The sequence below is a fragment of the Arctopsyche grandis genome, chromosome 1 (genome assembly GCF_051622035.1).
Source record: "Arctopsyche grandis isolate Sample6627 chromosome 1, ASM5162203v2, whole genome shotgun sequence".
NCBI lineage: Eukaryota > Metazoa > Arthropoda > Insecta > Trichoptera > Hydropsychidae > Arctopsyche > Arctopsyche grandis.
Genome location: NC_135355.1, coordinates 30,339,952 through 30,364,472, shown reverse-complemented (window position 1 = coordinate 30,364,472; position 24,521 = coordinate 30,339,952). Strand labels below are relative to the sequence as shown.

At 32.8% G+C, this 24,521-nt stretch overlaps 1 protein-coding gene across 1 annotated transcript; it reads right to left on the bottom strand.

The window, feature by feature from the left end:
• Positions 1 to 1,313: 1,313 nt before the first annotated feature.
• shakB (Innexin family member shaking B) lies at positions 1,314 to 24,305 on the bottom strand. The gene is made up of 4 exons (XM_077428603.1): positions 23,934 to 24,305; positions 4,692 to 4,911; positions 4,483 to 4,606; positions 1,314 to 1,716 (listed from the first exon to the last, which is right to left on the bottom strand). The coding sequence occupies exons 1-4, from the start codon at positions 24,303 to 24,305 to the stop codon at positions 1,314 to 1,316; spliced, it is 1,119 nt and encodes a 372-aa protein (XP_077284729.1).
• Positions 24,306 to 24,521: the final 216 nt, after the last annotated feature.

Here is a 24,521-nt window from a genome sequence, read left to right as displayed (position 1 = left end):
TTAGCAAACATTTAATTAAAAAATATGTAAAGAATTTAAAAAAATTAAATAATTTTGGTCCCGTGAAAATTCTATCATATACATATGTACGTCATCAGGAATGGAATTGTCGCGAGAGCAAAACGCAGTGAAGAGGTCAATCGATTTTGTAAGCAAAATAAAACAAAAAAAATAATTTCATACATTTTGTTAATATTTTAACATTAAATACAATTTTAGACTAGAACATTCAATTGTATTATATTATTAAAAATTAATAATATTGAACAAAATCACGTATAAATAATATTACTTTAATTATAATATCGCCAATTTTTTTATGGCAGTCTTATAAACCTTAACAATTATGACTTAAAATATCGATGAATAATCTTTGGTGTTGATTAGCACCCAAAACGTCAACCCTTAAAATTGACGCTAACATTATACATATATAATATGACCGGCAGTGATCTATAATATTCATAAAAGATGAAATAGACCTTTACCATTTGCAATCTACGTTTGGTATATTCATTGATTAGCCGATCCATGTATAGTAATGAGATCTACTAGCTACAACTTCAAGCGAATTTCTACTAAAGCAACACCTTTTATTGAAAAGACCTCGATTATGACGTCAAAATAACTTATTTATATATAATATGAACGTAGGTAGTTAAAAGGATTCATCTTACGATTACAAAAGTCTGAAATAAATCACTGTTCAACTGATCTATGACGTCACATCGTTAGGCCTATTTCTAAAGGTGTTCCAAACATACATACATATTTATTAGGTAAATAAAAATCCGAATGGAAATAGTTTAATAATGTCTAGTATCATATAATGAGTAAAAACTTCTATAATACGATTGGACTGCAAACATAGTGACACAACGCAACACAATCGTCGAAAATCTATGCAATCAATATGTACTTTCCAATGTTTAGTTGAAACAGCCGCTTTTTTTATTAGTCCGGCGAATGTCTCGCCAGTCGTATCAAGTCGCGTCACTACGTCCGCAAGCTTCGGTATATGACGTCATAATATGTATGTAGTCTTATATGCTAGGTTATTAATGAGACATTAGGAAAAGGTCGAGCGACGAAATAATTAAACTATCGATTGACAAGGCCTCTATTCACAGAAGGTATGATATTTCCATCACAATTCTATGTAAGCTTCGAGGCCTTACTGAAGAACCAAGTCAAAGTCGTATTTGAATGATTTTCAACCGAACGTAACTAAGCGACAACACCTTCTAGAGAGCGAGGCCCTTGCGTGATCATTGTTGTGGTCGAATTCTGGTCGACCACACTGGAAGTTCGGGTCACGCTTCTTGCACGCCCCTGAAATGGTAATTGTGGCCGCCCAGCCTGCTGGCGAACTCCTGCATGATGTCTCTGAAGATGACCGAGTCGAGGTTTTCGCCGAGCATGTACAAAAGGTACCAATCGCCCATTTTGCTCTCGCGAACTATGGTGTCTACGGATTCCTTCTTGACGAGACAAAACCGCATTCTCATTATGTAGACCCGCATGCGAGGGGACAGGATGATGATGAGTCGGTATATGAGAGTCAGGAAGGTCAGCGAGCCGAGAATGATGAACCAGAACCAGAGGAATACGTAGATCTTTTCGTTGACGACGTTCAACGGTAGGATGCACAAGGAATCGTGTCGTTCGAGCTCACCGCTAGCTCCGTACTTGTAGAAGAATGAGCACTTTACCATTCTATGAACAAAACAAGACAAACAATTTTTAAGTTGGAGTGTATTTTCAGTTGTAATATATTCCAACTGACGTTTTAGGTCATTCATATTCGAATTCAATTCAACTAGTAAATTATGTATCTACATACAAGCGCAAATACGCTTTCAACTAAGTGCCCCAGTTTATTTATTTATTTATTATCAAACAGCAAATTGCTAATGAACAATTTCAAACTTAAACTAACAACTATAATATAACGTAGTTAACAAAATTTACAAACATAGCATTTTATCAAACTTACATATATAATTAAGTCATCTTCCACAGAGGTATCCATTAACACCCCTCAAGAAAGCACCTCTAATGCTCTCAGAAAGGGCATTATATATTTGAACATCTCTGTGGAAAACACCTCCTGCAGTTTTAGCTTTCTTAACTCTACATATAATTATTTTTTTCTTATTTCTAGTTTTATAATTATGTATATCTCTATTCCTAACTATATGATTATTAAAATATTTGGGCAATATATTCTTATCTAGCTTATATATACATTTTAAAGTGCTTAATTTAAGACTATTTCTAATATCCAACCATTTCAATTCATCAAACATACTTCTTACATTCTTATTTTTGTAATACAACAGTTGACTTTTGGCAGTTTTGATGTTTTTACGAATGCTTTAGAATTCAACAATGCGTTAATATTTGCTATGTATTACGAATAAAGGTAATGAGTAAAGCCCGGACCCTGAGGGGGCCGTTTATTGTTCAAATGTTGTAAATGCATTGTTAAAGGTTTGCCGAACCTTTTTTACAAAGCATTTACAACAATTGAACAATAAACGGCACGCTTCCGGTCCTACCTCTAGTAATGAGTACTGTACTACAATAACTCTAAAAATGTGTTCAAAACAAAAATATGACTTTCCAACTCAATTTACTAGTAGAGTGACGTTTTCACGAAAGCCTAACCTATTCGTCTAGCCTGGTACCAACTTATAGTTGAAATGTATTTTCAGTTGTAATATATTTTGACCAGTTGGAATGTACATATGTAGTTCGCCATATGAATCGACTTACGTGAGTTAGACGGAATGTATTCCAACTACATAGTCAAAATATATTGCAACTGAAAATACACTTCAACTATAACGGTAGTTGGAATCAGGTTAGATGGAATATATTCCAACTGTAAGATATGTACACTTCAACTGTGACATATATAAAACAAATATCGTTTGTTGTGTATGTGTAATTCGTGGCTGTCGTCAAATTCGAGTCTGATTGGCAGTCGTCAAATTCGTTTCTTTGAATATTTGGCTGTCGTTAAATATTCAAATAAATTCGAATCAAATAAATTTAATAAAAAACAAATTAATCGTTACAATTAGATAAGCCGGTTTATATTACTAATTTAAGTGGTTTATATTACAAATACCGAATGAAGCCCGGTGAAACCACTAGTTTAATTATAAACGTCATAAGCATTTACACATGCCAGGAAATTGATGGCAAAATATATGCAGAAATAGTGAAGTTAAAACCTTGTATGGATACAACCAGACGTTTAGTTGAGAACCACTACCTCGACTGAAATATTTATTTAAGAATACTTGGTCAAGGCGGCAAAGGCAAAAAAAAAGAAAATAAAACAAACAAAAGAAAATACAAAAGATTAACTTAACTTTTAAAAAGGAAGAACTTCAAAAACCCATTTATTTTAAGGAAATCATCAAATTTTTAAAAAGGTTATGTTACTAAAATTAACTAATTCATTAGATAGAGTATTCCAAACTTTAACCACTCTATTTGAAAAGAAGGATTTTCTAATTTTGGATATTTTATAATATGACCTCTCAGATAACTGTTGTTGTGAATACATATATGTATGTATATTAGGGATTCCAAAAATATCGATATTTTTCCCTACCGGTTTTTTCGAAAATCCAACTACCGGTATCACTGGTATTTACCGGTATTAATTTATTTAAGTAATTTGTGCAATAAAATTTAATTAAGTACCAATAAAATATTATATAATTAATTGAAGGTTAATTTTGGTAAATTATTCATTCTTTTAACCAATTATTTCAATTAATTAATTATTTTAACCTATGATTTGTCACGAAGAAATACTTGATTTTAAATTTATAATATAGTCAGTGCCTCCTTTAGATAGCAGGTCAAAAATGATGTTGAGTGTTGACTCTTTCTATTACGAGTAATCCATACAAACTAGCCAGCAACATATCTTGGTGATTGCGTTAATGCTAACCACCGAGAGATTTCTGGATTGAAGCCCCGGATTGACCTCGATTGACAAAAAATTATGTGTGCTGCTGGTCACTCCAAGTTGATCGATTCATACCAAAATTTTTCAATTTATCTGATTTCATTGTTGAAATCGTTTCTCATCAACTTGGCATAACCATCCTACCCACTATGTAACCACTATTTGAATATGATTTCAAATTTTTAATATAAATTTGAAATAAAATACAACTAGCGTAATATTTTCTAGTAAAACAAGCATAACTAGATACAATGTTTGTTTTTCTAAATTCAAAACAATTCAACTAACATAAAGTAAAATTATTATATTTCGGTACTACCAGAAGTAGTACGGAAGATAGAATTTTGACCAACAACCGCAAAAAACTTCGGTAGTACCGGAATTGGAATCCCTTAAATATATGTATCTTTGGATATTAAATTAAGAAAATTTTATTACAAAAATGTATTTATCTAATATCAAAATTTTTAAATCGAATTATATTTATTTACCTCGGAAATATGAAAATCATGGGGTCAATTCTGTCTTCTTGATCCGATTCCATGTATGAGATGACATCCAATCCGAATTTCATGAATTCCCCGCCTAAGAATTTATTCATGAAGAACATCTGACCTGAAAAAAACGACACTGTTAAATTTAATACGCATGTTTTATGATCTTAAAGCGCAAGGCTCTGCCTAGGAAACAAAAATCTTACCGATCACATTGAGCAGTGCCATCAACTCGCACACGTAGTACTTGTAAGCCCACCAATTGTTAAATTTGAGGTTCTGCCACAGGTAGTCCAAGATGAGCTTCTTCTTGGTCTTCTTCTCGATCTCTGAGCATATTCCAACGTCCAAATCCATGATCAAGGCACGTATCTTTCCCCCTTCCCAGGACTTCCACAACCAGCGCGGCGTGTAGAACAACATCGCCTATTGATAAAAAGAAACGACGACAGTAAATGGCAAATAAATTCATCAAATGGAAAAAACTTACGATACTTAATTTAAGCAAAGGAAGCTGGTTGCTTTGTGTGATCAACGGGCGATGTAATAAATTGCGATTTTATTTAAATCACTTCAGAACACTTCCGTATATGTGAATTTACATACACGCATATAACGTTAAAGTGTCGATTTGGCGATTTTGAAACTTTATTGCAGTAAAATCAGCACAAAAATGATTTTGCGTAGTTAATTCGCATAATAGGCGAATGATGAATTTTCTGGCGACCGGAGAAATTAATTTGTTGTTGTAACTAATTTTGAAAAATGACAAGTCTGCTGTTTGGTTAAGAATATCATAGCGATGTGTTATATTTCGACGTTCTGTTTTTACAGCTGAAATGTCTATATTTATCGCGTGCGTGAAAAAAAATAAGCTCCGGATAATTAATCATATTCTTTGCGGTCATTTTTCCCTCTAAATCACATAATTAGATCGACAGTAAGCGATGCAAAGCAACACTCATCATAAGACCTTTCATAATAAATCAAGAGTATAAACACGTATTCTGAAAATCGATTAAACCTGTGTTTCTAAAATTTTTCTATACATATTAGAATAGATTTTCTTAAAAATACTGTAACGTGGGAACATGAGAGAGTGTCCACTGTCTTATGATTAGGCTAACGGACTCGAATCAAAGTATATGCCCGAACAAAGTATACGCTGGAGTTCTCACAGAACAATAGACTCAACACTGTAGACCTCGTACCTAGACCACAGATACATAAATTGATCAAGCTATGATGTACAACTTTTACTTTATAAGGAGGTACACACGGTAGATCAGATTATTCTGGAGTGAGCGGTGGATCTGTGTGGACCTCTTGAATCCTTGAATATGGCCTTTAATTTGTATCCTGAGCCTACCCTTGCGCAAAAATACCTATTGAATACATTAGTGGGGGAGGGGGGGGGGGAGTTTTTAGCCAATGATATAAAATATTACTATGGTACAATTCCAGGGGGCTAAAAAATCTTAACATACTTAAGTTAATGTAAAAGCACAATTTCAATATCAAATTTTAAATCTAATAAATAAAAGAAAAAAGTTGCTTATAATTTTAATACGAGTGAAAGTTTTAGGAAAATAAATAAAAAAGCACATATATGTACATATATGTACCTACATATGTAGTATATGTACATATAATACAAATATTAAAAAAAAACCGCTCCTCAATGAAGAAATGAAAAAATCCCAGTGCAATTACATGAAAATTGGAGTGCATCTGATTGACGACAAGTTATATTTTTGACGAATTTGAATTTAACCTCTTCAGCTCTGATGGTTTTCCGGATTTTCAGTGAAAAGTTGGTGAGAGGTTCAACGAAAAATTTACTCAGAATTCAGTAAAGCATTTTTCAAGTCAAATGTTCTGGAAATGTTTTCTTTATCATGGAAATGGGCGAATGCAATTTCTACGAGGTTCCATGGACCGAAAAAAATACTTAAAAAATCTCAATGAAAGTTTTATTTCGTCAATGGCATTGAATATACATAATTCATAAGATTTAATCAGAAAACTGAAATAAGTTTGTTACTTTTTTGAGTATTTGGGATTATTATGTCACGACGCTACCATAGCCTGGGTATAATCTCGATTTAAACCAAATCGAAATCTTATAGATGAGTTTAAATTTTAGAATAAGTAGAAGCAACGTATCTTGTATTAATTTATTACAAGAAGCAATAGAAAAAATGTGTCGAACATTTTTTTATCGACATCTTGAAAACTTAAATAGATTTCATGACTTGCGAATAAAGCCTTTTCTTCTTTATAATTTTTAAATTATAATGTGTGACTATAGTAAAATCAAAAATGTATAAATAAACTGATGTTTTTATTCCAAATTGTACTTCAACCATTAAGTCAATATTGGTCGTAATATGTTCATGCTATTATTATAAAATTTTCCCCAAATTATTATTTGTTACCTTTTATTCAACGATTCGTGTTAAAATAATGCACTGCGGTATAATCTACCATTTTAATGACTGCGGCTGTATATACATATATATGTAGTAAGTAACATATTCAAAATTAATAAAATCTTATATAAATACTACTGTTTGTGTGTGTAATTCGTTTCTGATTGGCTGTCGTTAAATATTCAAATAAAATTTGTAAAAAAAAAACAACAAATGAATATTAAGCGAAGCCGGGTAGGACCACTAGAAGTTTATAAATTTAAAAAAAGGCACCCTAATTTATTCTGCCTACAGTGGATCACCATGAGATCCAAATACATTAAAAAATATATCATAAAAAAAACCATGATTCACCCACTTTCTGAAACATTCGATTGGTGAAACATCTTCTGCGGTATCCGACGAGAATTTCAACATTGGAAAATGTGTAACGAAATCAAACCAAAGTATAAAAAATAAAAAATAAAAATAGCACAGTTTCAAATATGTGGTTTTATTGCGGCGCGCTAATTAAGCTCGTTATTGGGAATTTTATAGGAGATAGATTTATTTAGAAAATTTAACGAATGTTTACACTGGCGACTTTGCCGGATTAACGATGCATATATAAACAAATAATCAGTGTGTGTCTGCGTAATCCGATGTTGTTATTGTTGAGGCACACAGGGTTTCTACATAATTGACGGATCCGTGGCCAGAAAGAAGTGTTTGGGACAAAAGACTGACACTATTTCTAAATATTATAAGATGGGTAACCTCGACCTACGTATATACCTAGGTTTTCGCTCTAAACATGTTTATTATACGTGTCATTGTTTAACATCTTCCACTTATTGATGTTTAAAATTTTGAAGAATTTGTTTACAGTATCGATACATTCTTTGAATTCGAATGGGTTAGAAATTCTTGAATTTTTAATATCTCAAAAAAGTGCTTTATTTTATTGTTTTTCATAACGTGTGCATACAATCACATGATTGGGCTATTGAAAATTTACATTTTATCTAATAAAACAGTATTCAATAACAGCTTTTATGTATGATCCAAAATACTGCTATCCTGTCTGCAACTTATCACAATCATGTACATATATACATATATTATGTGAAATATACATACAAGTCATGTCTAAATACAAGTAATAATATAAAACGGTGCAAAATATATTCAAAAACCTTCATATGATGGGAGCATAATATTAAAGAATAAGATGTGAAGTTGAACTCAAAACTGAATTATGAAGAAAATTTCGGTAATTTCCCGAGAAAAATCCGTATTCCTAATGATCTAAACTTGAATCCGGGAGGAATAAAACTTACATATTATATAGCACTTATATGTTACATACAGATTTCTCATTTTTAAGCATAAATCATCATCAGAAAAGGAGTGTTCGAGAGCTTTGTAGTTCTTAGCTTTTGAGATTTAAATTTTGGATCAAAATGTATAAGCATTATATTTATTTAAAATCCGCCTGAAGAAATATATTTTCGATCAATAAGTTTTGTTAGTGATGGCGTATGGATGTGAAACTTGAGGAAGTGTGGAATGCTGTATGCTCTGCATAACGAAGAGAGATAGGAAACGGAATACGTAGGTGAGAAGTATGGCAAGGGTATTGAATATAGTGGAGAAAGGAAAAAGATTGAAATGGCAAGGGGCGAGTCACGTAGCTATGTAGAAGAATGGACGAGAAGTGCTAAAATGGTAGCCGAGAGAATGTAAAAAGTTAAAAATAAGTCTGCAAGGAAGATGGGTAAATGAAATTATAAAAAAATATGTGGGGTGAGCTGGATGAGAGTTGCTCAAAACAGAGACGAATGAAAGCGTGTTAGAAAGGCATTCATAAAGCAGTGGATGGCTGTAAATGATGATGCCAATATAGCAATATTTCATCCATTATGCACTTTATAATCGAACGCATTCAGAGTAAACCTAAAAAAAAAATAGCAGGCTACCCACCGGTTATAACAATAATGAAATTTCAACACTGACACGATACATTCCGTCGAATGTTCACTTAAAATTCCAAACGACAAATTTTAACGATCGAAAAACCCTCTCTCTTCCGAAATATATACACATTTTTGCTTCCGAATTAAATAAGCGATCACACTTTAACAGTTAACCGAATGTTTCCGGACGTGAAAAAAAATATATCCACATAATAATCGTTTCGAACGTTTGTTTATACGATTTAACGGTGCGTTTTTATTGCGAGACTTTATTTTTTTGGATTCGGTTTCGTAAAAATGAACCCCATATATCAATCGGTGGTACAATTGTAAAGCGCGAAGTGACAAGACGCACGTAACGGGTTAATTCTGTTTATAGACTGCTGAAACGGAACACAGGTTTTACAGATTGAAGGGGAAAAATCGAGAACGCCTTGTGGTTGCCGCACGTTTTTGTCGTTAATTATAATAAATGTCACACAGGGTGCACCGAAATAGAAGTGCATCGCTCGAATGCACACGAACATATCGCGGGCACAAGGTATTGAAACTGAAACTAAGTGTGAAAATTTTTACATACATAGAAATTTTTCTGTAAATGATCTAACCACTCCAACTTTTCCAATACTTAACTAGTAGCGTAGATCAATGGTTAGCATGTAATTCTTTCAATTGTTTGGCCACGGACTCTATCCCTGATGTGTGCCGCTGGCCAGACTCTTTGAATACCGAACAACGCCGATCGGCGTTTTGCCAACAAGTCCATCGACCTGAAAAGCGCCGATAGGCGTTGTATTTGGAGCATGTATAAAGTAAACAAGAATACTAAGACTTTCCAAAATTTTAGCATTGAAAAAAAAATGCTAATGAAAAAAAATATTTTCCAACGTTTATAAAAACTTTATAGAAAGAATTTATAACCATATCAGAATTTCCCGATGGAAATCCCTAACTGTTGAGTATTCTAGATTGTGGCTTGGTATTTAGATTGTGACGACATTTTAACGACAATGAAGAATATGGAATTAGATTTGGAAACATACATTCATTAATAGATTTCTTGTTTATTTTATATTGTTGCAAGATATATTAGAGAGTCTAAACACACCTTTACAAAACTCGAAATCTTCGGCTGTAGTTATCTGGGGTAGTGATCTAGAGTTTTTTTGGATTAGCTACAATTTATATACCTACTTTCTATTGGATTTCTAAATAATTCTAGTTGGAAATGTTGGCGAAATTTTTAGCGTGGCGGGCTTTCCACAGAAAAGACGCAGCACTCAAAGGGGTAAGAGACTCCAAGGTTGATCGTTTCCTATCAGAGTTTGCCAAATTTCAAAGAAACGGTTCCAAAAAATTGGCATCCCTGTCATATCTCTCGTGAACTTGAGTTATTCAGCATCTCGATTTTCACTGATTTGTATAAATTCTGCAAATTGGTCCATAGATGTCTCTGTTGATGCTAATCTTTGTTTGTATTTAATGCCTTGTATAATACTTACAATACTTCTATACAATATTTGACCATAGATGTCGTGTTTATATAAAACTAGTGTTGTACCCAATGACATATCATCGCATAGGTGTTGGCATATTAAGTTATTAAATAAATAAAACGCGGTGGATTTTTTTTCAAATACCTTTTAAATATATTTAACTAGTGAATAGCCCGATGAAATATCATCGCATGGGTATAAAATTATTATATACTCGTATAAAACTAAAAAAAAAATCCGGGACCGGAACCGTTATTTTCGTATTTTTGTTAGTTATTTAAAAAAATAACTTGAAGACTACAAATGAAGACTTGATGAAGTTGATACAGATTTCCTTATACACTGTATATGTACGTATATATGTACGTGCATACTTTTAGACAGATTTACGAGGTGCTCTCGATTATCCGGTGCGGTTAATTCCGGACATTCTAAATAACGATTAACGGTAACGCTCGATATACATCTACACATGCACGCGTGAGCATTCGTCAAATTCCATCGTGTCGTTTTAAACACTATGATATACTGTTTCCAAAGCAGTTCGACAAATGTTCAAGACGCAAATATCTCATGGAACTGACTATACTATTCATACAACTGAGTGAACACAGTGCAGTGAAGCTCTCCATCCGTGAATTCAAAATTAGTACAAAAATAGCTTTCGAATATTATACATTGTTATTTCGATTAAATAAGTCGCGTGGACCACTGTGCGCCGAGAACTGATTCAATGATTGTACTTATTTTTCGACGATGATATTATATATGTAAATATTTACGAAAAGTCACGAAAAGAGACTCGTAAATGGGTCCACACCGCAAAATAAATATCATTCTAGAAAAAAAGATAGATGCGAGAGGGTTTGCGCACGATTTTGCGGTCGTAACCACTTTTATATCGACATAAAAATTAGTACATCATGTAATAAAAATACTCCCCAACATAAAACAATGTCGAACGTGTTAAAAATTAGATCGTACGCGATTAGAAGAGCGATATTAATAAAAACTCTAATAAAAATCAACATTGGTAACGCGAAATGGCGAACTAGTAACAGTGTTGCCAACGTTTTTGAAATATTGAAATGGCCGCTCGTACAAATTACAAGCAATCAAACACGCGTCCAACATTGTATACGTTAGCATTAATATTTGTGCTTTTTTCATTTGAATTACGACCTGTATATCTTTTTTCAAATGAGGCATAGAAAAATATAAAAATCGAACGTATATACTATGTATGTATGAATGTATAAATATCATTCGTTGGAAAATCAACGAGTCAAATCAAAATACGATTTCTAGCAATGCACTGAAGTGTATAGTACAATATAATCGTATTTCATCACCCATATTTCATTTCATCGTTGAAAAAGCAATCCGATCCATTGCTGCTAACAGCTGTTAAATAATAAATCATGCAATTAATCGGACTCGTTCCATCGGCCGATTGACGGCTAAATATATATATATATATATATATATATATATATATATATATATATATATATATATATATATATATATATATATATATATATATATATATATATATATATATATGTATGAATTGAATGAACAAATCATACATACATGTATATCTGTTTTGGTATAATTCTGCTAAAACCAGCAGCATAGATCAATGGTTAGCCTGTAATGCTTTCAATTGTGTGGCCAAGGTTCAATTCTTAGTGATGCCAAGATCGATCGTTTTGACATCGCAGTTTTTTACATCTTGAAATTTGGCGATTTATAAAAAAAATGCAAATTTATCAAATAACTATTATCTTAAGATGTCTCTATGGTTTTGTATAAAATTACTCTATAAATTGTTTATCGATAATTGTAATTGGCCAGGAAAGCTTATTGAGGTTTACCTGTTAGTCATGGTCACTCGTTTAACAGATTGCTCCATCGCGACTATACAGATTAAAAAAATATTTATTAATTATTTAAATATGTAGGTATAAACCTAATGATTAACCCAAAATCTATGGTCGAACGATTAAAAGTCACAGATATATGTAACTATGGATAAATTTTCGAAACATTTTCTAATCAGTGAAAATCGAGATGCTGAATAACTCGACTTTTTTCCATAGGGATGGGACAGGTTTGCCAATTTGTTGGAACCGTTTCCATGATATCAGATAAATTTATAAGAAACGATCGACCTTGGAGTCACATATCCAAGATCTGGCCAATAGCATACGGAATAGAACCCGTGACAATAAAATTGAAAACTTTACATGCTAATCATTGATCTATGCTGCTGGTTATGATATGTACATATGTATGTATGTAAATCTGATCGCCAATCAGCTCATAGTAATAGTCTTATTAATATACCATAATAATTATTTTCATATACATACATATGTACACTACCGTCCATATGCTTAAGACCAAACCTATAACTCGATTTCTAATGTCCATTAAAATAATTTAGCGTAAAATAGTTCAAAGAAATGGGTATCATTTGTTTCCCTACACCCTTGGATTTAATTTGAGCAAAAAAAAGCAGGGATTATCCCATTGGTTTGTTGTTTTTTTTATATAAGGGTTCAAAATGGGCTCAAAGACACCGCGTGACGAATCGACACAAGTTGCAATTCGACAACTCTACTATACGCAGTTTATGTTACGAACTTTTTTTGTTATTTTATCCTGCTGATATGACATCGAAACAGTTCAAAATAATAAACCCTAAATGAATTTGGTTCAGTTTAATCTGATCAGTCAGACTTTGAAGTCGTATTAGCGAAAAATTTATAATACATAAAGAGGACAAAAATTTTTGAATAAATATGGGAAAAAATAAAAATCTCACCATGGAAACTCGAGGAGCCATTATTGCTCTTTACAAACAGCAAAAAACCCAACGATATATCGCCGAAAATCTGAATATTTCGAAGACTGCAGTACAACAGACGATAAAAAAATTCCAAAATTCTAACAACATTATGGATTTATCAAAATCAGGACGTCCCAGAATCACAACACAAGCATTGGATCAACAAATTATATTATTGAGCAAGCGAAATAGAAGGATAACGGCACCAGAAATCGCCTCTGACATAGAAAAGACAGCCTTCAAAAAAGTATCGGTCACCACGGTTAAACGTCGGCTGATGGAAGTGAAGCTGGGAGGGCGCATAGCAGTAAGAAAACCATTATTAAGAAGAAATAATAAAGCGAAAAGACTAGCTTGGGCTCTTCAGCATCGTAATTGGTCAATTGAAGATTGGTCAAAAGTGATTTGGTCCGATGAATCGAAGTTTGAATTGTTCGGTTCGAAAAGACGAGTTTACGTCCGGCGCACTCCCCAAGAAAAAATGATGCCAGACTGTGTGCTGCCAACAATCAAGCATGGTGGTGGATCCATAATGATATGGGGATGTTTCTCAAGAGCTGGAGTTGGGAATTTAATCAAAATTGATGGAATTTTAAAAAAAGAAGGGTATTTGAAAATTTTAAAAGAACAAGTTTTGCCGTGCGGCCGGAACTTATGTGGGCATGATTTTATATTCCAACAAGATAATGACCCAAAACATAAATCAAAGCTATGCATGGACTTCTTACAACAAGAAGAAGAAAAAAATAATTTAAAAATCATGAACTGGCCTCCTCAATCCCCCGATTTAAACCCAATAGAACTTTTGTGGGACGAATTGGACAGACGAACCAGAATCCATCGCTCAACATCCATAAATAAGTTTTGGAATCATCTACAGGAAAGTTGGAAGTCCATACCTCCCATCACACTTCAAAATTTAATAAATAGAATGCCGAGACTATGTGCAGCAGTGATTAAAAGTAAGGGTGGGTTTTTTGACGAAAGTTCAGTTTGACGTTTTTATTTTTTTATAATTTTATGTTTATTAATTGTTGTAATATCTTTATTTATTTTAATAAATGCGTATTTTTTGAACATAACTGAGTTTGTATTTTTTAAATTGGTCCAAAATTGTGTAAAATATGCTCCAAAAACACTTTGGTCTTAAACATATGGACGGTAGTATACATAGGATTAAGCCTGGTAAAATAGATGATAGTATGTAGATACATATGTATATAGTGGGTTCCAGTTTCATAAATTAATTTTATTTAGTTCACTTTTTTCGAATATTGACTTTTTACTCTTTTTAGGCATTCGAAAATATTTTTGTACATACATACATACATATTAAAACAACCATAGTCATAGAATAGTATTATTTCACTATATTACTATATACTATTTTCTTTATCGCATGGCTGCTATTCCAAGAGTTATCTATCTGACATTTCAATGAACTCGTTTCTGCCGTGCCTGGCTGTGGTATTTTCCATCTCAGTGAGTGCAAGTTGTCAGAGATTATTTTATCCTATTTGTCTGGTGGCCTGCGCTCATCATTAATTTTATCATTGGATGTGATATTTGAGTGAATTTTGATCTTCTCTCTTCCATTTGAGCCACACAGGAATGTTTTATATGGGGACGCGACAATTGGTGCAAGTCCAAAAAGGTTCAACGAAAAAATGTACCCGAGAATTAGTGCACTGACAAAATGTACCCACGACAAAATGTTCACGCGACAAAATTTCCACGGAAATAATGTTCAAGCGAAAAAATGTTCAAAAATCCTTAATTTTCCTATTTTAATGGAAGAAGGCCTGCCATATAAACTAATTCAATGTAATCTGCAACTCATACGCTTAGAAAGTTTTTTTTTTTCAATTTAAATAAGTAAATATTGGATACGGTTGAGAACACCTGTCATTTATACTAATTTAATAACGCCCGCGATGTATACGATAAAAAGTAAATTATTCATTTGAAATAAAGAAAATTTAAAAACCCCTAACATTTAAACTAATTCAATGACATCTTAAAATTATATTCAATGAGTCACAATGACATTCGCTTAAAATTTAATTGTTCAATTAAAATAAGAATATGTTGGTGCGGTTGAGAACACTTGTAATTTATACTAATTTAATAACATCCGCGATCTATACGATAAAAAGTACCATATACATCGATAAATATAATACAATAAAAAGTTACTATATCCATTAAAATAGGAAAATTTAGGATTTTTGAACATTTTGTCGCTTGAACATTATTTCCGTGGACATTTTGTCGCGTGAACATTTTGTCGCGGGTACATTTTGTCGCGTGAACATTTTGTCGCGGGTACATTTTGTCAGTGCACTAATTTTCGGATACATTTTGTCGTTGAACCTTTTGGACTTGCACCAATTGTCGTGTAACCGTTTATATGTATGTATGTATGTTTTATTGCATGGACAAATATGAAAATTTCAATTGCAATTTTTTAAAGTCCATAAGAATGCAAAATATCGTGCCATGAACACTGACAATAGCTCACATACACATGCTCATTTGTACGCAGACGGCCGGGCGAGCGTTTGGAGATGAAATGAGGTGGCTGTGTAGAGGTGGAGAAAGTGGGTGATGCAAATTGACAGCAAGAGACATGTCGTGCATAGTACATAGTGACAATAGCCTCGTGCATGGTTCATGTATCAATTTCTATCCGAAACCACTCGTTGAAATATCAACGGGCACTAAACTAGTGTGTATGTATATAAATACAGGCTTCTAAATATTGATGTGAAAGAAGACATTTATTGGAAACATATTGTGATACTTTATACAGAAGGGCGAAAATTTCAACACCTTACAATTTCTTTGGACAATTGTCTTCTATCAAAGTACAATGCACATTTTATGACGTTTCTGGTGATGGATCCGACGCTGGAGTCTCTGTTTTGACAACTGGTCTGCGACCGCACTGGCTGACTTCCAACCCTCTGATCTTGCTTGCACTGACACAACATTGTGATCGAGAAGAGAGAGAGAGAAAGACAGAGAATAGGAAAAAAAAAATGAAAATATACATACATACAAATTCGAGTAAATGTTTTGCCTCGTGTCAATCGCTTCGCCATTTAGTGTCAACCGAACGATATTAAAATTGGCCGGTGAAAAAAAAGCGAACGTTTTAAACCGGTCGAATGTTTACGCTGAAATTTAAATCGGGCATTTAAAAATTCCGAAATAGACATTCACACTAGTATACCGTAGGTATATTGCTAGGATCGTACAGAATCTTCGCTTTATAAAAAAAACCTACCGTAGCTGAACTACTGAAGAAGCATATTGCGGAAATATGTATTCGATCTTCAAATTCACTATCGCCAATACAATGTGTGCACGACCATTAGAACAACAAGCGTACGTGGAAAACTTGGGTTTTTCCCTATAACGAGTTATTTATTTTAATTGAAAATTTTGGACATTCTTATACAAATATGAATTTATAAAACTCGATAGGAATATTGAAAATTTTAAATTGAATTTAGGGAAATATACATATGCATTAGATACACAATATAAATAGGTACAATTACTATACATATGTACTTTTACATGAGCTTATTTTTACTTAGGCTAATGATTCTTAGCCTATTTCAGTTCAAGGATCATTTTAAGAATCAATAAAAATCTAAAATATTCTTTACTACCTAACTTAAATTTAAAAAAATAAATGCATGTTGAAATAAATGTACATATGTAGGTACAAAAAAAAAAACAGGAACAACAACTCACGGTTTTTACTTACCGGAGAGGAGACATCAATCTTTATTGATTTCGATTCACTAAATTCAAATATGACAATTATTTTTGTTGACTTTTTCACGTTTATGAGATGTAAGCGTTAAAAAAAACCGCATTTTTTACATAATTTTGCAGTCTATAACTCAAAATTTAGTATCGCTGTGAGTATTGGAATCAATAGTCAGGTTTTTTTTCTATTTATTTTGATTTTTTATTACTTTAAAAATCACATTTTTTTCCTGTAATATGTACTATGAGCTTATTTTGCTAATTTTTCACTTAACCACGTTTATAAAGATTGGTTTTTCATTCATTTCACTTATTCAAGAGGTAAATGATTTTAAATTTAGTTAAAAATGTGGTTATTTGTGACCATATGGAAGATGCAAGAGCGAGATGAAGAATGTAGAGCGCATCACTGTAACTCACTCGCTCACTCTCACTTACATGTGATGAGCGCTTTAGATAATTGTGCGTTAAGATAACTTTTGCACATTTTTATTTCACTTATTCGAGCACGGTAAATGGATTTTAAATGTGTTAAAGAATGTTAAATAATAAATTGCAAGTTAAAGAATAAATTTGCATTTTTTTTTATAAATCGCCGAATTTCGAGATTGAAAAATTCGAAATTTGCGAGACATTTATGGACAAATTTACAACATTCTATTAATCAGTGAATTCGAGAAGCTGTAAACACGAATTGTGCGAGAAATAGAACCGGGTTGCCAATTTGTTGGAACTATTTCAATGAATTAGCAAATTAAACAGATAAATTAGCAAAATCTGATAGGCAACGATCGAACTTGGCATCACATATCCAAGGTCTATCCAGCAGCAAAGCAAGGGATTGAACCCGGGACCACCCAATTGCAATCATTACACGCTAACCTTATATCTAAAATACCAATTTATTTTCCAAGACACTTCATGTAGTTCTTACAATAATTCACTGATATTTTTACCCCTTATCTATGTATTATATGTACATAGTAACAAGACATGAAGTTTCGTGATCATGCAAAAATTCGAACTCAGAATCGATAACTGATCCCGTTTTCATGATCTATATAATATGGGTGTGTGCGTGTCTTTTGGGGATTTTTTGAATACTGATACTCCTATCGAACTGAAACTTAGTATCGGTTACTGAAATTCTTATCGATACGATGCAAATTTTTTTCAAGTTTTTAAGTTGACCGGAAATCGTACCCCCCCCCCTATAGATGTCCTCATTTTTTTATATTTTTGAATTCAATTATCTCCCAAGCCGTTAACCAAATCAGACTGATTTTTTTTACATGTAATAGAAATTGTAAATTTAGAAATTGTAACCTAATATTTTTTAAATATTTTTACCTCAACCAGAAGTAGTACTTTTACTCTAGTTTTTTTTTGTTTGTTGACTTTTCGTCCGGTTATAGCACGCTAAAGTCCACTAAATCCTGATGGATTCCAAAGCAAACGTCATCTAAATACTCATGGCCATCTCACGGTCATTCCTTCATCTTTTATTTTTACTCTGAACATCATTCAGGGCCTACCCGTCAATCGTCGTGGCCCATCCGCGACGACTGATAACCACTTGACCCGGATGGCACGTGGCCAGGTGAGTGTCGCCGGTTCACACAACGGAACGGAATTTACGATCGACTGCTGATGACTCAATTGGACAACACTACATACACACACGGCTCAACTCCGAAATAGCCCAACTGACAATGGCGAACACGGGCTTTTTATAGACCCGCAGCTTCCGATATTGAGCTTATAAAAGCTTTCGACAGGCGGTCGGTGATGGCACGTCGATCGTCGCACGACATGTCGACACGTGTTCTTTCATACGAGAGGACTAAAATTTGCTAAAATTTGATCCAAATCACGTGCAAGATGTTTGACGGCTGTAAACCCAGGTACATACACACAGAGAGGCAACAAGTGTCAATATTCCAACTTCAACACGTTGAAAGAAGCCACCCACGTGTTCTTTTCTATTTTTACAATGTTGCTTTTATATGTATGGTACATTTTGAAGTTTAAAAAAAGCTTCTTACATTCAGTTTGAAGAAAAATACCATGACTGAAGAACATACATATTTATTTGATTTTTCCGAAATGATCGCTAAGCCAAGTTACTCTATTATGCAATGCAATAGACTAAAAGTAATTAGACCATAGCTAGACAGACGACGCAACAAGTGGACATGTACGAGCCCTGGGATAAAGTATAGCTCGCAAGTGGACTGGCAAAAATTATGTCGAACATATTTAATAATAAAAGGAAGAAAAAAGTTACGGAAATGAAAATCGATGAAAATTTGGACAAATTGGAGAGCACGCAACCCGAAAAAATATTTCAAATGAAAATTTGCACCATTTTTGGCAATCTGTTGTCTCAAATAGATTGATATTATGTGTAAATATAATTTTTTAATTTATCTTTTAATTACTATATCCGTTTCTGACTGACAAAATCTACTGTAGATGTGACAAATGTACATACCTATACATTTATATTACGAATTCCATTTCAATCACAGAAAATGATAAAGATCATACAAAAGAAAATTATACAATTCAGGCATGTTTTTATATTATAAAACTGAGTTTCTGTTTTTGATTTTTCGGTGGAAACCCTTTTTTGTCATTATCCAAGATATTCGTTCGATTCAATGTACTATCGTAAAAATTATTGATCGTAATGTCGAAAATAAATTACGAATCAAAATATTAAAATCTTACTCAAAGTTGGTGGAAATCTAGTAATCGTTATACAATTATTTATGTCATATATTCCATTTAATTCAGTAGAATAATTTTTAAATATATGTAGGTATTATATATGATATTAATACTTCATCGTATACATATATGTAGGGCTGACGAGAGGGGGGGGGGGGAAAGGGTATGCAAATAACCCAGGCCCACCTTTTGAAGGGGGCCTGGGGCCCCTGCAAACAATATATATATATTTAGCAAAAGTATAAAAGCATTATTTGGCCTTTATACTCTTAGGGTTTTTTGGACACTAACCAAAATGGTATAACTGTTTTCGAGTAACGGATTTTACCTACTTATGGCATAATAAAATTAAGGGAAAGATCCGTTCTGGTGTTCAGAATGGTCAGTTTCTTCATTACAATATCAAAAACAAATTAGTAAAATAACCCTTGGCCGACTCAAGCAGGTAACAAGTGGATAGTTAAAAGTACGAGATTAGTGCATTTTTACATCGATAATAAAGATAGAATCTTTCACATCGACCTATTTGCAAATTTGCTATGAAACTTTTAACTTAAAAAATGCAAGAACGTGCTATTCCTAGAATAATTCAACATAAATATACTAATAAATGATTGATTTTAATCGATAAAAGTATCCGTTTGTCCTTCGACTTTAGGATAATACGTCATTCAAACATGTTAAAATATTTCTGTATAATTGCAAAAGGTATACTGGATTTAGTTAGTTAGTTACTGGAATTAGTTTTTAGTTTAGAAAAATTAGTTTTTAAATTAATAATATTTGTAGTTTACGAATTTATTTTTACTATTCCCATTTATTTAACCCATAATGAACTGTATCAATCTGAAGAACATATGTAAACATATGCATATAGAGACATTTTAAAAAGCTCTCACAGAAAAAATCATCCCAAATTCAATACATTATTACCCACTATGTACCTGCTTTACCATAAATAATATAAGTTGATATATTACGGTTTTTTATGTTATGTAATGTTAGATGTTTAATTTTTTTTTCATGTATGACAGCATTATTTTTTAAAAATGAAACTATTTTTTAACGTGTGTATACATTTTTTTATTATTTAATTTTTCATTTTATGTGATGTTATAGTTTATTGTTGTATTTAATTAATTTCATTTGTTTCACTGTATTGTATTTATGTATATAAATTTATATGAAATTTATTTTTATTAATTTGCAACGATATTAATTGAAATACCCACATCACTTTTTTTTACATATTTTGAATTTTTTTTACTAAAGTGGGTCAAGGGGGTGCCGGATTTTCAAATTTGCACTGGGGCCCGGATTTTCTCTCTACGGCCCTGCATATATGTACATAGATAAGTACACAAAAGGCTGATTTTTTTACTTTATCTACGTATGTATATTTTTAATTGCATTATTTGTACAGTGTGCATCTACATATGTATCTATCTACTGATTTTACAAAATAAGTTTAATTTAAAATATTTTCAAAATTTATTTATTCGGTTCTCTCGTCTAATATTTATTATACCTTGACTCAATAGCCAAGATTACACAGAAATACATTAAAAATTTAATATATTCCCATGCCATCTATTTCAAGTATGATCTCATTGTTTTCGCTCACTTGTGAAATTATTTTCAGATTTAATATCGATACGAAAAAATTCAGACGCGCTTGCAACAAATCAACAACGTGTCATTTGTGCTTTTTACATTACACATAAATATAATATTTATTTTTAGCTTGAGAAAAATCATTCATTTGATCCAATTGTATATGATATAAAAATAAATCGAATCCAGATTTCACTAAAATGTCTGAAGTTTACAATATAAATATGTGTCCAATATATAAAATGATTCCAGTGAATTTCAACTTTAGGCCATGTTATCAACTTTTAAACTACATACCTATGTACATATGTATATACATATATTATAAGTGACCCGACAAAGCCGGAAACGACATTGCCGCGCCGAGAAACCTGCAAAAAACAAAACTAAAAAAAATTATTTAATTTTATAAAACAGAAGTACTTTTCAGAAAATAGAAGGATAGGAGAAAAAAATATCTATCTGAAAAAAAATTAAAAGCACTGGTTCGGAAAATTCGTTTTATTTTATTTTATGCAACCGAATGCAACTATTTTAAGCACTTAAATATTAAACAAAGCATCGGACGTACTAGGCTAGTACTACAACCGCCGTCATACAAGCTTTATAACAGTATCACAAAAGTTTAATTTTTGCCTTTTTTCGACATTTACTTTCTATTCTGTTTGGCATTTTTGATACATTTGAAAAAAAATATTTTCATAAAATCAGATACTTCCTCAAAATAAAAATTATTTTATACTTTTGTGAAAAGTATAAAAGTCCCCCATTTAGGTTCTTTCAAAAACTTTTTTCAGTTAATAGTGCACCCATGTGACTCTGAAGTATAATTATGAGTATGCTTTAATCACTAACTCGCCAAGCATTTTTAGAAACCGATTCGATTATTTTATTATATGTGTTTAGTGTCAACCTTTGACATTACCTCTTGAATATATCAGAAATTAACGAAAAATATTGACTTTTTTAATTTCATTAGTATCATAAGATATTTATAGATGTCACTGTGAAGAAACCAAAATTAATTTCGAGTCATAGCTTTAAATACAAAGGAAGCGCACACCAGTGTACTTACGGCGATGGACGGGCTACATTTTATTGGATAAAAAATATAATGTAACGTGAGAACATGAGCGAGTATCCACAGTCTAAGTGCATTTGTGAGTGAACAATAGAGACCCCGGATCAGGCTAGCGGGACTCAGTAAATGCCCGAACAAAGAATACACTGGAGTTCTCACACAACAATAGACTCACCACAGTAGACCTTTACGTGCCTAGACAATAGATACATAAATGGATCGGAGAAGCGTGGTGGGCAACTTTTCCTTTATAAGGAGGTACATACGGTAGATCAGATCATTCTGGAGAGAGCGGTGGTTTCGTGTGGACCTCTGAATTCGTTGAATAAGTGCTGTGAAGCGAATATGGTTTTTCATTTGGATACTGAACCCACTGAACCCAATCCTATGCAACACTGAGACAGTGGATACTCTCTCATGTTACAATAATAATTAAACCAAGAACATTTTTTTTTGAAAATACACTCGACTCAATGAAAAAAATTTTCATCTATGAACATATTTTTTTGATTATTAAAAAAAAATTCTTTAAAAAAAAACTAGATTAACTATAATGACGGAATGCTATCAAATTAAAAATAACTAGAACCGACGTAAGTCATCATTCTTTCATTACGATCTTGTAACAGAAGACTTACTTCTAGGACCAAACTTAAGAGGGCTGGACACCAGCGCTTTGTCCATACAAACGTATTACACTTCTCCCTTCCTCAATTATGGCACTAAAGAAAATTATTTTTTAATATGCTATGGATATCTACCATTGGCATGCATCTGTGCTTTTTTTTTATTAGTTTTTTTTTATAGGAGCTAGGAGCCGCCTAACATCTATAAAATCGCCTCTTTTTTACATCCACGAAAAGAGTCCGGCGTGCTTATTTAATGGTCGATTTAAAAAAAAATACGCGCACAGTTGCATAGAAAATATCTTTCTCATACCGATGATGATATTTTTTTAAAAATTGGGCCAGTTTTGGAGGAGAAAATTGGAGAATACGAAACCTCGATTTTGTCGATTTAAAATACGTATTATCTGGTCGAAGCGCAACTGTCACATTCACTCAATATATATATCGAAGAATGGAACGGCAACAAAATTAAGGTTTCGGGTGTACAGCCCTCTTAACATTGGATAAGAATGAGTGCATTATTTATCATTATTATAAATTATACGCTAATTTCTACTCAATATATAATATTACGATAATTTCAAAGATGATAAATGTAATAACACTACTTCAGGTAAACTATGCCAAATTATGATTATGAATGTAGCTCTGCATAAAGGATCCAATCCAGATAACCAAATTTTATGAATAGAATATTCTTACTACTTTTGATTACCGTAACAAATTTGCAAATCTGCCTTCAATTAAACAATAAAAATGATTCATATTGCGAATTCGTATTGGAACTCATTAACAGAAATACTCTTAGTAATAATAACATTTATCGTAAACATATGGATATAATAAATTAATCCGCACAACGACTCACCTGAAAGAACAAGCAGAAGCACACCCACTGATAATACTTGTAGACCTTAATATCATCACTTTTTAAATCGAGCGCGCCATTACTGCTGCCAATGCCAGGCTGGATCACTTCAACACCCACTTTCTTTTTGAAGGCACTTATCACGGTATACGTGGAGTGGATCCAGCAGTAGGTGTTGAGCACATCCTCGGGTATATCCTTGGTGTGGATGCAGTCGATGGGGTTTCCGACGTACTGTCGCGTCGTCACTATCAAACTGAACGCGATGAGTATGATGACGGTGATGGAATAGTGGAGTCTGAAGATAGTCGAGTCGATGTGGACATAGTTGACTTTGATCAGGTTCTTAAGACCCCGAAACACGTCCAACATCGTAGGACAACGCTACAATGTCTCGCGTCTGCAATGGACCACATATCGATGATTACACAAGCCGCTTCCCCCACCCCCACCACTTGGTTTTAATCACTTTATTATTATCAACGCAGGACTTTATACAATCGTCATTCGGCAGATAATACAAATGGCACTTTTATTATTTTCATCATTACCTACTGTCACTTTGGAACACTCCCCGATCTCGTTCTC

What these genes read in the sequence shown, in the direction of transcription:
- shakB (XM_077428603.1), bottom strand. Translation starts at nt 24,305, where the DNA reads ATGTTGGACGTGTTTCGGGGTCTTAAGAACCTGATCAAAGTCAACTAT. An exon ending in GGCACTGCTCAATGTGATCG is followed by an intron (nt 4,607 to 4,691) that starts GTAAGATTTTTG and finishes CGTTTTTTTCAG; the next exon opens with GTCAGATGTTCTTCATGAAT. An exon ending in ATGATTTTCATATTTCCGAG is followed by an intron (nt 1,717 to 4,482) that starts GTAAATAAATAT and finishes TTTTGTTCATAG; the next exon opens with AATGGTAAAGTGCTCATTCT.